This window comes from Zootoca vivipara, chromosome 2 (genome assembly GCF_965207765.1).
Source record: "Zootoca vivipara chromosome 2, rZooViv2.hap1.1, whole genome shotgun sequence".
Lineage (NCBI taxonomy): Eukaryota > Metazoa > Chordata > Lepidosauria > Squamata > Lacertidae > Zootoca > Zootoca vivipara.
In genome coordinates, this window is record NC_142584.1 from 121,899,362 (window position 1) to 121,916,003 (window position 16,642).

Below are 16,642 nucleotides of genomic sequence, written 5' to 3' on the forward strand. Positions count from 1 at the left end.
GGCCGTGATTATGTAAAATTATTAAGACAAAAAGAATCACAATTTATTTTCATGTTTAAAACGCTTCACCCGGAAGGTTTGAACTCTGAGTTAGATTTTAATTGTTTCATTTGATCATATTACTTTCAGGAACTTGAGGTTGCATGTAACTTTAAAACTCCAATAGCCCTGATTGACTAGGGTGTTACCTGTGGTGGAACTGTATATCAGGGGTTCCCAAACTAAGGCCTGGGGGCCGGATGCGGCCCAATCGCCTTCTCAATCCGGCCCACTGACAGTCCGGGAATCAGCGTGTTTTTACATGAGTAGAATGTGTCCTTTTATTTAAAATGCATCTCTGGGTTATTTGTGGGGCCTGCCAGGTGTTTTTACATGAGTAGAATATGTGCTTTTATTTAAAATGCATCTCTGAGTTATTTGTGGGGCATAGGAATGTGTTCATTTCCTCCGAAAAAAATATAGTCCGGCCCCCCATGTGGACCAGCTCACGGCTGAAAAAGGTTGCTGACCCCTCCTCTATATTAAGCTTTCTATTCCCTGCTTTAGGCAGTAGGGGTTCCATATGTGTAAGACCCCTCTTCCGCAGATTATATTCTATCACTAAGGTATGTTTTGTTTTATCCTTGTATCTTTCTGTATCTTTCCAATACTTAGATAGGATGGAGTGTAGAGACTCGTGTTCACGCTTGCCATTGGCCTGAATTGAATGTATGATATAATGAACGATATATATTTATTATCATTTTTTGTAGTTAAATAACTGAAGAACACCAAACCGAAACCAGAGGATTACCTTGGATCACTGTCTCGCATGTCAATCACCCATTTCCACCACCCTTCTGAGTGATCCCCCCTCCCCATCCCCACCCCTCCCCACCCCTTCTCTACATAAGTGCCTGGAAACTTCCATTTCACTGTATCTGAAGAAGTGTGCATGCACACAAAAGCTCATACCAAAATAAAAACTTAGTTGGTCTTTAAGGTGCTACTGAAGGATTTTTTTTTTTATTTTACTTCGCATGTCATAGTTTATAAAGATTAAGCAGATTTCATCAGTTGGAATTGGTCGACGTGTTGCCCCCCCTTTTTGATTTATTGACCCAAGTCTGCAACACAAGGGTTGTTTTATTACACTTAGGCAGGAAGAACCACCTGCACAAAGAGAAGATGGGGGACAGCTGGCTTACTAGCAGTCCTGTTTAGTGAAGTTTTTAATCTGTGATATTTTAATGTATTTTTGTATTTGTTGGAAGCCGCCCAGAGTGGCCGGGGAAACCCAGCCAGATGGGCGGGGTATAAATAATCCTATATAATAATGCCCAAGATGTCCCTGCGTCCAGTTGTCCCGTGTGTCCCTGAGGTACTGCGCATGTACCCCAGAGACACAGGGATTGGACAGCAGAGACTGCCCGCGCGCACTCTCCCCCCCCCTCTGCCTCCTCCAACCGCCGCTCCCGCCGGACACCGCCTCACTGCAGGGCACGTCAGGGAAGCGAGGGTGGAGGCCGGCGAAGGCCTCCTCACAACCCTCCCTGGCCGTGAGGAGCGGCGGTTGGAGGAGGCGGGGGGGGGGAGAGTGCGCGCGTCCTTCCTGTCGGCGGCTGGGGGAGAGGAAGGAAGGAGAAAGCGCTCCTCCGTTCCTGTCCCCCTGCCGCCGACAGCAAGGACGGGTCCCAGGGTTCGGAGAAGCGCTGCGCAAGCGCTTCTCTGAACCCCAGGATTCTAGCGCCCGTTATTAAACGGGCTGAAAACCACTAGTAAATAATAATACATGTGAAAAGGATCTAGGGGTCTTGGTGGAACACTGGCTTAACACGAGTCCACAGGGTGAGGCAGCAACAAAAAAAGATACCTCTATTCTAGGCTGTAGGGTCTGACTCCAACCAATGGCTTCAAGTTGCCAGAAAGGAGATTCTGACTAAGCATTTGGAAACCCTCTCGGACAGCAAGAGCTGCTTGGCAGGGGAACAGACTCAGCAGAGGTTGGGGGGCCCCCTGTCCTGGATGCTTGAGCTGAGATGCCTGCCTTGCAGGGGGTTGGTCTAGATGACCCTTCAGGCCCTTCCAGTTCTCAGATTCTGTGGTGCTATGGCTCTTCAAAGGGGCAGTGGGGAGAAGGGGGAAAGGAAGGAGGAGAGCCCTGGATCTGGAGATCGGCAGCCCAAGGAGAGGAGGGGGGTGGAATAGCTCTTTGTTATGAATAGGGAAAACCACTGTATTCCAATCTTGCCTTTGAACCAAATCTGTCCTCCAAGCAGCTCACATAAAATAAGTGCGGATGCCTCAAACGCGCCTAACAACTCCGGTCTACTTTGCAGAACGGGGTGTGAAAATGACCGGATCCCCCCCCCCTCCTGGGAAAGGATCAAAAGAGATGGTGGACTTTTGGGGAGGTGGGGGGGGTCTCTTTCCCTGCCGCCTCCGGGGATCGAACCTGGGAGATGATCAGGGAAGAAACGGGATATTCAGAGCTTGTTTGGAAGGAGGAGAATTTGTGTCTTTTGGGAGGGAGGGGGGCGTCACTCATTCCCCCCCCCCAAGGGTCAGTGAGCTCCGCTTCCTAGAGAGGCAGGGAGGTTTGGAGGGGGGAGGGGGAGCCAAGGTGGGAGGGGGAGGGGCCGCCATCCACATTCCCGGAAGAGGAGCAGGTCAGCAGAGGAGGAGGAGGAGGGAAAAGAGGTGCAAAATATATCTTTATATTGTGGGGAGGGGGAGAGAAGGATGCACTTTTTCTCCCCCTTAATCTGCAAACAGGACTGTTGGGAAGGGAGGGCAGGATTTGGGGAGGGGGGGGGTGAAAGAAAAGTAGGGGGAATGGAAATGGGAGCCCCCCCCAAGGCTGAGACTTGAACCCAGGGCCCAATTCCGCGTCTCTCTGCCAGTTCCGGGTTCCCCCTGGCAGGAATCTCTGGGGCGCCGCGATCCTGGCTCCCCTTTGGGTGGATAATCAGAGAGAGGGAGTCCATGGAAGCGTTAAAGGGGGGGAGAGAGGCCTGGATAGAGACCCCCCCCGTCTCCCTCCTCTCCCCCCTCCCTGCTCATCTGGCGAGGCCCCTCCGGATGGAGAGGGGGGGCGCTTGGGAGAGATTTGGCATGAAGGGTGAGCCTGCCAGGGGGGGCCTCTGGGCAAAGGGGAGACTGGGGGGCGGAGGGAGGAGGGCAGAGGAAGTTGGGGGCAAAGAGAGGGAGGGGGGAAAGCATCCCTGGGGGAGGAATGGAAGCCATCTTGGAGAACGAGAGAGAGAGGGACTTGGGGGCTGCCTGCCTTGACTTCTCCCTCCTGCCCAGGAATCTCCTTTGAGTCGACCAGGGAGAGATCCCTGAACAGGAGGCCTGATCCAGCCACCCTCTCCTCCCTTGAAGCTCAGTCCTTGCCCTGCCATAAGTCCCAGGTCAGCTCCTGCATGGGGCGCTGGGGGCTCTTATAGGGAGTCTAACCATGGGGGCGGGGAAGAGGAAAGGGAGGAAGCCCACTTTATTCTTTCCGCCCTTTGAGGCTTCGGTCTTGGCAACTACAGTCTCACCCACATGCCTGTGTTTCTGGGGAGAAGCATCTAAAGGGTTCCTATCCAGAGATACCTGTGTCCAACTCCTTCTCTCCATTCCACCAATATTCCCACCACAGTATATCTTCTTTTTTTTAGATAAATTTTTATTATCTAAATTTTTTTGTATCACAAAACAAACTAATAATCACAATAAAACAAAAAAATACATTAAACAGTTAATCATTTGTTATAACATTGTACAGTCAGTGGCGGAGCTAGCGGGGGTGAAGGGCGGCTGCCCGCCCCGCCCCCAGAATAGGCGCCAGACCCCGCCCCTAGTGCCGTAGCATGAAGCTCCGCCACGGAGTACAGTCATACCTCGGTTTAAGGATGCTTCTATTTGAGTACTTTCGGTTTAAGTACTCCGCGGACCCGTCTGGAACAGATTAATCCACTTTCCATTACTTTCAATGGGAAAGTATAGGAGTATAGCATCTAGATCAAGGGAAGTAATAGTACCACTGTATTCTGCTCTGGTCAGACCTCACCTGGAGTATTGTGTCCAGTTCTGGGCACCACAGTTCAAGAAGGATACTGACCAGCTGGAATGTGTCCAGAATAGGGCAACCAAAATGGTCAAAGGCCTGGAAACGATGCCTTATGAGGAACGGCTTAGGGAGCTGGGTATGTTTAGCCTGGAGAAGAGAAGGTTAAGGGGTGATATGATAGCCATGTTCAAATAAATAAAAGGATGTCATATAGAGGAGGGTGAAAGGTTGTTTTCTGCTGCTCCAGAGAAGCAGACACGGAGCAATGGATTCAAGCTACAAGAAAGAAGATTCCACCTCAACATTAGGAAGAACTTCCTGACAGTAAGAGCTGTTTGGCAGTGGAATTTGCTGTCAAGGAGTGTGGTGGAGTCTCCTTCTTTGTAGGTCATTAAGCGGAGATTTGACAGCCATCTGTCAGGAATGCTTTGATGGTGTTTCCTGCTTGGCGAGGGGTTGGACTGGATGACCCTTGTGGTCTCTTCCAACTCTAGGATTCTAAAGTTCACTTCAGCTTAAGTACAGACTTCTGGAACCAATTGTGTACTTAAACCGAGGTACCACTGTATTGCTTTTCACTATGTTGTTCTCTATCACATATCCTATAAGACTATACCTTTTAATAGAATAATAATTATTATTATACCACTCCACCTAAGTTGTTATCTTTTATAGTTCGGCATGAGAACAAAAAAGAAAATACATATAACCGCAACCTAAGTGAGCAAACATAAAAAAAGAAAAGAAAAGAAAATTCCCCCATATTTCAGAATTATATATAACCACAGTTTTGACTTCCTGTTAATCCCTAATGCATAAATTATATTTTAAACATGAATGTATTCCCGTTGTTATATATTCCGCTAACTATTTATCTACTACATTCTTACAACACTATGTATCCTTAATATTATTGTCCAACTCATTCTTTCTCCACTATCACTCAAATGCCGGCTATATATTCCCACTATATCAGATCTCACATCTGTGGGATTTAAGAGATTGGGAAGATTGCTATGGAAATGGGTGGGGTCCCGTGTTCCCCCCTCAAGAGCCTGCATTATTATTATTATTACTATTACTATTACTATTACTATTATTGCAATTTCAATGTGGCTCGTGGGCCGGATAAACGGCCTCCGTGGGCCGCATCCAGCCCGTGGGCCGGAGTTTGCCAATGCCTACTCTATCCTCTCATCCAGTGGAAGGTGCTGTCCCATTGCCAGTGTCCTCGACACAATGCAGCAGCCTCAGGAAGTCAGTGGTGCAGGATTATTTGGGAATGTGTGCAGTTGGACTGTATCAGGAAGATCTTGGAGATCAGGGAAGAAGGAGGAGGAAATGAAATACAGATATTCAGGGTTTTCAGGGGAGGAGGAAGAAGGGGAAAGTGTGTCCCACCAGATAAGGCTCCCCTCATCCCTGGCCATATGCCATCTTTCCTTGGGATGATGGTACTTTGTGTCCAACCACTTCTGGAGGGCCAGAGATGCCTCACCTCAGCATAGAAGGTTCCTCTAGGGCAGTGGTGTCCAAAGAGGGCCAGATTTGATGAAGGGAAGGGCCGTGAGGGCCTGTCAAAGGGCCAACCACAGTTGTGGACCTTTTTTAAGAGTAGAAGTTGAAAAGTGGAACTTTATTTAGACTTTTACCACAGGAAATAAACTGCCACAGGGGCCGGATCAGGCCCCTGAAACGGACTTTGGACAAGCCTGCCCTAGGGGCTCAGGGGCTCTGTTACTTGGGAGTTGGTGGAACTGGATCTGAAGGGTTCTTGAGACCCTAACACTATGAATCCACGGTGCCCACACTCAGCAGCGCAGAAACCCCTGCCGGCCCCTGGGGAAGAGCTTTTAAAAGGAAATTGTTCACCCCCAAAGTTGCTTGCTTAGGAAGGTACAGTGGGTACAGCACTTGCAGCGCTGTCCCTCCCTCCCCCCGCCCTGCCTTCCTGCACTGCTGCCCACACTAAAGGTGTGTGTGGATGAAATCTGTGGCTAAAATGTCAGATTTTTAAAAAATCTGATAAATGTCGGAAATGTGGAGAAGTAAAGGGAGACATGTACCACATGTGGTGGGCCTGCCGAAAAGTTAAGGAATTTTGGAACCTCATTTCTGACGAAATGAAAAAGATCTTTAAGGTAACGTTTGTAAAAAGATAAGAAGTGTTCCTTCTCAGAATATTAGGTAAGAACATTCCAAAAAATAGAAGAGAAATGTTCTTATATGCCGTATGCGGCAAATTGGAAAGGAAAAAAGATACCTACAGTAAGGGAATGGCAAGATAAACTCTTAGAATTTGCTGAACTGGCTCAATTAACAGACAGGTTAAGGGGAAATACAAAACAATCATTCATACAAAAGTGGGACATGTATAAGAAATATCTGCAAAAATATAAGAATGATACAATCTCTATGGTGGCATTTGATTGACTTGTATAAATATAAATATAAATATGCGATTAAATAAAGGAACTGGATATGACATGTTATAAGAATATACTAAAAATTGAGTAAGAATAGGATAACTTTCAATGTTGTAAAGGTAAAATACATCGGGAAATGTCGGGAAGTCAGCAATGTCTTAATCCTTTTTATTTTCTTATATAGATGGTTTATTATTATTATTATTTCTAAGTTAATTTACATTTATTATGTGAGATAGTGTTAAAATGAATTTAGGGGAAGAAGAAATGCTGTAGTTAATAGTTTGTTACAATTGTGATTAAGTTTAAAGAAGTATGAATTTAAGATAGTAAATAAAGATTTACCTGAAAGAGAAAAAAAGAAATCTGTGGCAAAGGTTCTAATACACAATCATGGCTGAGAAAAACAGCTGTGGAATATGAAACTGGTTTGAAGACTGGTTTCTTCTTTACACTCAGGCGGAAACATCACTGGTTTCCCTTCCTTTCTCCAGAGTAATCTTCTTTCTTTTCTTTCCCACAATCAGTATTCTTCACCTTTAATAGTCACCTTTTCAGCGTCACACATATTTTCATATTGTGATCTTCAGATGAAGAGAAATATACAAATTTAATAAATAGTTTCCAGTAGGAGCAAAGGGGGAAGAACAGTGAGAGAGGCTTGGGCTGGGATTCTCCGCTAAGATAGGCCAGTGGCAGGAGGCAGGTGCGAGACTCAGGGGCATATAATTATTACCAAGAGTAATTGGGGTGGGCGTTTTAATCTGGGATTCCCAGCAGTCAGGCTCCAGCTATTTTCCTTCTGCATCTCCAGCTCTCTCCATGCAATGATGCAAGGCTGAGAGATGGAGGTCCAACCCCAAGAACTTTCTCCTACCTGAGCACTCCTTCAACCAACCACAAGAACCAAGCCTTGTCACTAGGCTTATATATGGGTCTCCCAAAATGGTCAATATGCACCTCCAGAGGCCAAAGGGACCGTCCAGGTGATTAATAAAGATCTAGAGATCGAAGGGGACAAAATGTGGTCCAAGGGGTGGGGGGTTATTGTGCAGAGGATGAAGAACTTAAAGGTGAACTTAGGACCCTGATGAATAGTGGGCAGGTTCATGGACATAGAGCAGCTCCCTTTCCAGTGAGAAACCACTTTTGATAAAAAGTAAACCCCACAGTTCAACCGTATTCTAAGATAATGCTTTTGAACTGCATTACCATTATTTGGCATTATTTCATTTGTATTTGCTGAAAACTGGGAACATGGAGGACAAGAGAGATTTTAAAATAAGAGCATGTGCTGATTGATGTCTGTAATATTCCTTTCTTCTCTTCCTAGAAAACAAATAGGAGTTCCTCCCCTCTTTGCCCCCCAAAGCAGACAATGGAGAAGACAGTCAGAATTCTGGGGGGCCACGTTCAATGGGAATAACGAAGAAAGCATTTAAATACATGGAGTGTGAAAAGAGAGAGGAGAAGCAGTCTGAAAGAATGGAGTGTGAGAAGAACTTCAGTGACAGTGGAACACTAAGAAAACATCAACGGACTCACACAGGGAAGAAACCATTTAAATGCATGGAGTGTGGAAAGAGCTTCAGTCAAAGTGGAAACCTTAGAATTCATCAACGGATTCACATGGGAGAGAAACCATTTACATGTATAGAGTGTGGAAAGAGCTTCAGTCAGAGTGGACACCTTAGAATTCATCAACGGACTCACACTGGTGAGAAACCATTTAAATGCATGGAGTGTGGAAAGAGCTTCAGTAGAAGTGACAGCCTTAATTTACATAATCAAACTCACACAGGGGGAAAAACATTTGAATGTACAGAGTGTGGAAAGAGCTTCAGTAGAAGTGACAGCCTTAATTTACATAATCAAACTCACACAGGGGGGAAAACATTTGAATGTACAGAGTGTGGAAAGAGCTTCAGTCAAAGTGGAAAACTTAGAATTCATCAACAGACTCACACTGGTGAGAAACCATTTAAATGCATGGAGTGTGGAAAGAGCTTCAGTCGGAGTGGACACCTTAGAATTCATCAACGGACTCACACAGGGGAAAAACCATTTAAATGCATGGAATGTGGAAAGAGCTTCAGTAGAAGTGACAGCCTTAATTTACATAATCAAACTCACACAGCGGAGAAACCATTTAAATGCATGGAGTGTGGAAAGAGCTTCGATGAGAGTGGAGACCTTAGAATTCATCAACGGACTCACATGGGGGAGAAACCATTTACATGTATAGAGTGTGGAAAGAGCTTCAGTCAGGGTGGAGACCTTAGAATTCATCAACGGACTCACACAGGGGAAAAACCATTTAAATGCATGGAGTGTGGAAAGAGCTTCAGTCAGAGTGGACACCTTAAAATTCATCAACGGACTCACACGGGGGAGAAACCATTTAAATGTAAGGAATGTGGAAAGAGCTTCAGTAGATGTGACAGCCTTAATTTACATAATCAAACTCACACAGGGGAGAAACCATTTGCATGCATGGAGTGTGGAAAGGGCTTCACTTCTAATCAAATACTTAGAACTCATCAACAGACTCATACGGGGGAGAAACCATTTCAATGCATGGAGTGTGGAAAGAGCTTCAGTCAGAGTGGAAACCTTAGAATTCATCAACGGACTCACACAGGGGAGAAACCCTTTCAATGCATGGAGTGTGGAAAGAGCTTCAGTGGGAGTGGACACCTTAGAATTCATCAACGGACTCACACGGGGGAGAAACCATTTAAATGTAAGGAATGTGGAAAGAGCTTCAGTAGATGTGACAGCCTTAATTTACATAATCAAACTCACACAGGGGAGAAACCATTTGCATGCATGGAGTGTGGAAAGGGCTTCACTTCTAATCAAGTACTTAGAACTCATCAACAGACTCATACAGGGGAGAAACCATTTCAATGCATGGAGTGTGGAAAGAGCTTCAGTCAGAATGGAAACCTTAGAATTCATCAACGGACTCATACGGGGGAGAAACCATTTAAATGCATGGAGTGTGGAAAAAGCTTCAGTCAGAGTGGAAACCTTAATTTACATAATCAAACCCACACAGGGGAAAAACCATTTGAATGTATGGAGTGTGGAAAGAGCTTCACTTGTAGTGGAACACTAAGAAGACATAAATGGACGCACACAGGGAAAACCATTTAACTGTATAGAGTGTGGAAAGAGCTTCAGTCAGAGTGGAGACCTTAGAATTCATCAATGGACTCACACAGGGGAAAAACCATTTAAATGCATGGAGTGTGGAAAGAGCTTCACTGAGAGTGGACTTCTTACGCTCGAACAGGGTGGCCTCTAGGAGTTCCGGCCCCCATGGGTGCTCGGCCCAGACGCGAGTTCCATGATTTAAGAGAAACAATTGGATTTAAATTCATGGACGTGCTTCAAAAAAACGGGGGAGAAGATACCGCCAGGAATTCCAGCTTCTGAGTGATAAGAGAATCGAGGAAATACCACATCAAGGGGGGAAAAGAATGATCTGGACAGAACGAAAAGGGAAGCGAAACCTTTTATTTTCTACTAGTGTAATTCAGCCCGTTGAGTAAACGGGCACTAGAACATCCCAGTGGTTAGAGAACATGGGTGTGCAATTATCATAGAATTGTATAGAGTTGGAAGGGAACCCTAGGGGTCATCCAGTCCAATCCCCTTGCAGCCCACCCATAAGGTATTTCCCTGTTCCTCCTTCCTTGCTGCAGCGCCTCAAGTTTCCCCTCTGAATCCCTGCAGAGCCAGTGGCTAGAGAACATGGGTGTGCAGTGATCGTAGAATTGTATAGAGTTGAAAGGTACCCCCAGGGGTCATCCAGTCCAACCCCCTGTAATGCAGGAGTCTCAGCCAAAGCATCCCTGACAGATGACCCCATCCAACCTCTGCTTGGAAACCTCCAACATTAACCTATCTCTGCTTCGCTTCTCCCCCCCCAATCCCCCCCCAATTATCATAGAATTGTGTAGTTGGTAGTTGGAAGGGAACCCCAGGGGTCATCCAGCCCAACCCCCAGCAGCCCATACGATATTCCCTCCCCCCCTCTGCTGCAGCACCTGAAGTTTCTCCAGAGCCACCCTATCCACCCTTCCCCCCTCAGAACGACAATTATTTTTCGCCAACCCTCCCCGCCCCCATATCAATATCAGCAGCCACAACATGCCTCCCCACCCCCACCTTAATAGTCGCAGCGTGACACACACACACACACCACCCCTTTTCCCGCCTCAGTTTCCCCTCAATATCTCCCCACACACAAACCCACTACCCTGCTTCAGTTTCCCCTCCCCTCGAGTCCTTTCATCTCCCCACGAAGGGTCGTGGGATGATACCTCATATCTATTTCTTCCCCTCCCTCCCTCCCTCTCACCTGCTACAAAGTTTTTGAAAGCAGCCTCCTCCTCACGCTTGTGAGGCGCTTGTCCGGCCAGGAGGGAGGGAGGGAGAGAGAGAGAGAGAGAGAGTGTTAGAGCAGTCGGGAGGCGAGGCGCGGAACAGCGATTTGGAGGGAAACCTCCTGCTAAAAACTACAACTCCCAGCATGCCAAGCGGTAGCTTCCCCATTCTGAGCCCTTGCAAGCCCCTCCTTGCTCCCTTTCCCTTCCCCTCCTCCCAACGTCGTATTAGACTGCCGTTTGCAGCCGTTTGGCGTGGTTTTCCCCCTTCCCCTTCCCCTCCTCTCACTGTGTTATTAGAGACGGCTGTTGCCAGGGGCCGAGCCGTGGCGGGCCAGGAGCGCGTCCTGCTCAACTGTGGGTGGCTGGAGGAGGCGCGCAGAGAAGCGGTGAGACGGCGGTAGCCGGGGGGGGGGAGAGGCCGAGAGACTCTGGGAACTGATCAGGAAGAGGAGCCGAGAGCTGCCTCAGCCTGTAAGCCTTTGAGATGCAACCAACCGCAAACGGCCACGTGCAGTCTCTGCTGTCCAATCCCTGTCTCCCTGGGGCCCATGCGCAGTGACCCAGGGACACACGGGACAGCTTGGACGCAGGGACACAGGGACTTTATTATATAGGATACCTTAAGAAGCACTAACCACCTTCCCTGGACAGACGGTCCTTAATATTTGGAACAAACGAGAAATTAGGAAATAAACTGTGTGGCTATTGGAGTTTATATAATAGAGGATTGACATTCTGTATGTTTTTGGAAGCTGTTCTGCTAAGTATGCAAGAGCAAAACCTCCCCAGCTGGTTATATTTTCACTGGAGCTCGCTTAAATACTTTCTGGACAATTATAAGTGGATTTATGAGCCGTGACGCACTTTGAATTTGAACAAGATCAGAGCTGCCTAATTGAAGATTCAGGAGGCAGAGAGCAGCTAAAGGGCGGGGGAACCATAAATCTGTTATAAGAAGAGTGTGAATATTTCTGTTCGGCTGTTCCCCGCCTGGAAAAGCTGCATTTCGGCAATCGGTGGACTTTTTGAGGAGAAGCTGGAATACGATATCTGAGATCTTCAAGATGGCGTCTGCTCCTGCTTGAATGTCTGCGCGGCCGGAGAAGCACTCCAGTTTGTAAAAGGAGGATTTAAGGGGAGGCTGGACTGGACAAAAAAACCCACACAGGAAGAATGATTTTGTGTTAAATCTCGCTTGATGTCTATCTCAAAAGCTGCGACAAAAGAGGAAAATAACTAGAAGAATTGCTGGGGAAAGATCGGGACTATAATGGATTATAATGATAAGATTTTGAAATTTGGACTAGCATGGCAGGGAGTAGCGTTACTCAGAATCACCAGACTTTGAAGCATGGGAAGTCCAAAAAATTTTTTTTATGATTTGGCATAATATTTGGTTTAATTGATATGTATTTGTATAATTTGAAATTATTGATATGTAATTGGAAAATTTAATAAATTGTTTTTGTTTGTTTTTTTAAAGAGAGAGTGTACTTCTTACAAAACATCAACAAACTCATACAGGGGAGAAACCATAGAAGTGCTAGGGAATTAGATAGAGGTTCCGTTGTAGTGGATGTCTTCAAACCATCAAAAGACTCGGAGTGTTAAGAGCTGTAAGAGTGGAAACCCTACAGGCCATCAAAAGATGAGAAACGGTTTAAATAGAAGGGATGTGGAATATACTTTGGTTATTAGAGTGTAGAACCTGTTTCTCTCCTAGTTGACAGGAAATGAATCTAAAATGCATGCAGCGTATGTGAGCTTCTGTTGTGTGTATGCAACATTGTCTAGAGATGTATTTAAAGTAATGAAGGTAGCATTTCACAATAGTAAGCACAATATAATAGTGTACTTTTAGACAGGGAGGGGGAGTGTGTGAGTCTGGAGTGTTGCTTCTGAATGAGGACGGACTGAGAGTGAGCTGGTTTTGGTGTTTGGGGGAGGGAGTTGGAAATGTTTATATATGGGAATGGAGAGTTGCCCAAAGTGGAGCTGAGTTTTGGAAGCAGAGTTAGATTAATATTATAGGAGCAGCAGCATCACTCCCACTGTTATAATCGCAATAATGGAACCATGAAGAGACAGAAAAACTGAAAGCACCTACCTGTATTATTTAGATCTTTCCGATTACCACCCGGTTTCAAATCTTCCATACCTGGGTAAGGTAATTGAGAGAGCGGCTGCCGATCAGCTGCATAGGTTTCTGGATGAAACATCAGCTCTGGATCCATTTCAGTCCGGCTTTCGCCCTGGTTATGGGACTGAGGCGGCTCTGGTCATCCTAACATATTATCTCCGTAGAGATCAAGGCGGGTCGGGACTGCTGATTCTTTTTAGATCTGTCAGCAGCCTTCAACATGGTCGATCACAAACTTTTAGACCACCGCCTTGCCGACGTGGGGATTCAGGGCACAGTCCGACAATGGCTGCGCCCCTTTATCTCAGGTCGGGGACAGAGGGTGGCGCTAGGGAAGGAGTTGTGGCCGCGGCACTCCTTGGTGTGTGGAGTCCCGTAGGGCACAATCCTTTCCCCAATGCTTTTAAATATCTTTATGCATCCCCTTACTCAGATTGTCCAGAGTTTAGGGCTGGGTTGTCATCAATATGCTGATGACACCCAGATTTATCTGCTGGTGGACGACCGCCCTGCCTCAGCCCTGGACAGACTGACCAGGTGTTTGGAAGCTGTGGCTGGATGGCTAGGTGGGAGCCGGTTGAAGTTAAGTCCTTCGAAGACAGAGGTCCTCTGGCTGGGTCGGGACGACATGGGGTTGGGGGGCCAATTCCCATCTGTTGCGGGGGCTCAATTAGTGCCAGCGCCTTCTGTCAAGAGTTTGGGTATAACCTTCAACGCCTCCCTTTCCATGGAGGCACAGGTTGCAGCCACAGCTAAGGTGGCCTTTTTCCATATCCACCGCATTAAGCAGTTGGTCCCTTACCTCTCTCGCCCTGATCTGGCCACAGTGATCCATGTGATGGTCACCTCCAGGCTTGATTATTGTAACTCGCTTTACGCATGGCTGCCCCTGAAGCAGCCCCAGAAACTCCAGCGGGTGCAGAATGACGCAGTGAGGCTCCTTACGGGGTCCCTGCTGTGGGACCATATTCATCCAGTGTTTTACCAGCTGCACTGGCTCCCAGTGGAGTACAGGATCAGATTTAAGGTGCTGGTTTTGACCTTTAAAGCCCTCGTACCTACAGGACCGCCTCTCCTTGTATGCCCCACGGTGTATCTTAAGGTCCACAAATAATAACATTTTGGAGATCCCGAGCCATAAGGTGCTTAGATTGGTCTCAACTAGGACCAGGGCCTTTTCAGTACTGGCCCCGACTTGGTGGAACGCTCTCTCACAGGAGACCAGGGCCCTGCGGGATTTGACATCTTTCTTCAGGGCCTGCAAGACAGAGCTGTTCCGCCTGGCCTTTGGCCTGGACTCAGTCTGACCCCTGTGTTTTCCTCTCTTATGGTTTTGATTCTGACCCCTGTGTTTTCCTCTCTTATGGTTTTGTTCTCGAAGCTACGAACATGAGTTTGACCAAACTGCGGGAGGCAGTGCAAGACAGGAGTGCCTGGCGTGCTATGGTCCATGGGGTCACGAAGAGTCGGACACGACTAAACGACTAAACAACAACATGGTTTTGATTTGGGCCATTTTAAAACGAGGCTGCATTTTAAAAATTTAAATTGCATTAACCTGTGTTTTAACTACAGGTAGGTAGCCGTGTTGGTCTGACGTAAGCGAAACAAAATAAAAAACATCCTTCCAGCAGCACCTTAGAGACCAAGTTTTTTATTTTGGTATGAGCTTCTTCAGATACACTGGAATAGAAGTCCCCAGACGATTATATATAGAGAAAGGGTGGGGAGGGGTATCACTCAGGGTGGTGGAAATGGGTGACTGACTAACTGATAGCTGTTGACGACTGTAAACGACTTCAAATGATATTTACAGGAAAAAGTAAGCGGTGAGATGGTAAGCCAGTGATGGTAAGCCAGTGAAAAGTAAGCCATCCGATCCTCCGCTTCTCCCCCCCTCGGCAGCCCCCGCACCGGCGCACTTCAGCTCCGCCCCCCAGAGCCAAAGTGCGGCGGTGCGGGGGAAGAGCGCCTGCCTGCCTGCCTGCCTGCCTTCCCCGAGCAAGCGCCCTTCCCCCGCACCGCCTGCCTTCCGCGAGCCAAGAGAGCAAGCGCCACTGCCGCCAGTCCCCCGGAGCCCATAGGAACGCATTGATTAAGTTTCAATGCATTCCTATGGGAAACCGCGACTTGCTAGGCGAATTTTTCGTAGGACGAATTGAGTCCTGGAACGAATTAAATTCGTCTAGCGAGGCACCACTGTACATTAAACCATAGAATTGTAGAGCTGGAAGCTACACCCAAGGGTCATCTAGTCTAACCCCCTGCAATGCAGGAATCTCAACTCAAACATCTAAGACAGGTGGCCTTCCAAGGAAGGAGAGAGACCGTTCCACTGTCAAGCAGCTCTTAACTGCCGAAAGTTCTTCCTGACATTGAGTCGGAGTTGCCTTTCTTGTAACTTGAATCCTGTTGTTTGGGTCGATCCACAAAGCATTCTGAAGATGTTTAATGTTAAAGGTTTTATTACAATTCTCTCTCTCTCTCTCCATCCATATATATATATATATATATATATATATATATATATATATATATATAGGAAGCCAACCAGAGGAGGAATAGTAGTAATGAAATAGGGCCCCTTTACCCTTTAATGGGACGTGGGTGGCACTGTGGTCTAAACCGCTGAGCCTAGGGCTTGCCGATCGGAAGGTCAGCGGTTCCAATCCATTGCTCTGCCCTGGTTCGCCAGAAGCGGCTTAGTCATGCTGGCCACATGACCCAGAAGCTGTACGCGAGCTCCCTCGGCCAGTAAAGCGAGATGAGCGCTGCAACCCCAGAGTCATCCACGACTGGACCTAATGGCCAGGAGCCCTTTACCTCTACCCTTTAAAACATCCTTATTTTCTTGGGAGAAATGTTTGCATTACAGTAATGTGGGTTAGATTCGTGGGGGATCCTGAAAGACAACAGTTCCGAGGGGATCTAGGAGTCTTGGTAGACCACAAACTTGACATGAGTCAACAGTGTGATACAGCAGCTCAAAAAGCCAATGCAATTCTGGGCTGCATCAATAGGAGTATAGCATCTAGATCAAGGGAAGTAATAGTACCACTGTATTCTGCTCTGGTCAGACCTCACCTGGAGTACTGTGTCCAGTTCTGGGCACCACAGTTCAAGACGGATACTGACAAGCTGGAACGTGTCCATAGGAGGGCAACCAAAATGGTCAAAGGCCTGGAAACGATGCCTTATGAGGAACGGCTTAGGGAGCTGGGTATGTTTAGCCTGGAGAAGAGAAGGTTAAGGGGTGATATGATCGCCATGTTCAAATATATAAAAGGATGTCATATAGAAGAAGGAGGAAGGTTGTTTTCTGCCGCTCCAGAGAAGCGGACACGGAGCAATGGATTCAAACTACAAGAAAGAAGATTCCACCTCAACATTAGGAAGAACTTCCTGACAGTAAGAGCTGTTCGGCAGTGGAATTTGCTGCCAAGGAGTGTGGTGGAGTCTCCTTCTTTGGAGGTCTTTAAGCGGAGGCTTGACAGGCCTATGTCAAGAATGCTTTGGTGGTGTTTCCTGCTTGGCAGGGGGTTGGACTGGATGGCCCTTGTGGTCTCTTCCAACTCTATGATCCTATGATTCTTCAGGCCCTTCCTGTTCTCAGATTCTGTGATGCTATGGCACTTCAAAGGGG

General features: G+C 47.1%; 1 protein-coding gene across 1 annotated transcript; it reads left to right on the top strand.

Annotated features, from left to right (window-relative positions):
* The first annotated feature begins 2,624 nt into the window (after positions 1-2,624).
* On the top strand, positions 2,625-14,632 carry LOC132591664 (uncharacterized). Its single transcript, XM_088663952.1, has 2 exons — positions 2,625-2,679; positions 7,796-14,632. Exon 2 carries the CDS (start codon positions 7,879-7,881, stop codon positions 9,619-9,621), a length of 1,743 nt encoding a protein of 580 aa, XP_088520078.1. The 5' UTR covers positions 2,625-2,679; positions 7,796-7,878; the 3' UTR covers positions 9,622-14,632.
* The last annotated feature ends 2,010 nt before the right edge of the window (positions 14,633-16,642 follow it).

What these genes read in the sequence shown, in the direction of transcription:
- LOC132591664 (XM_088663952.1), top strand. Translation starts at nt 7,879, where the DNA reads ATGGGAATAACGAAGAAAGCATTTAAATACATGGAGTGTGAAAAGAGA.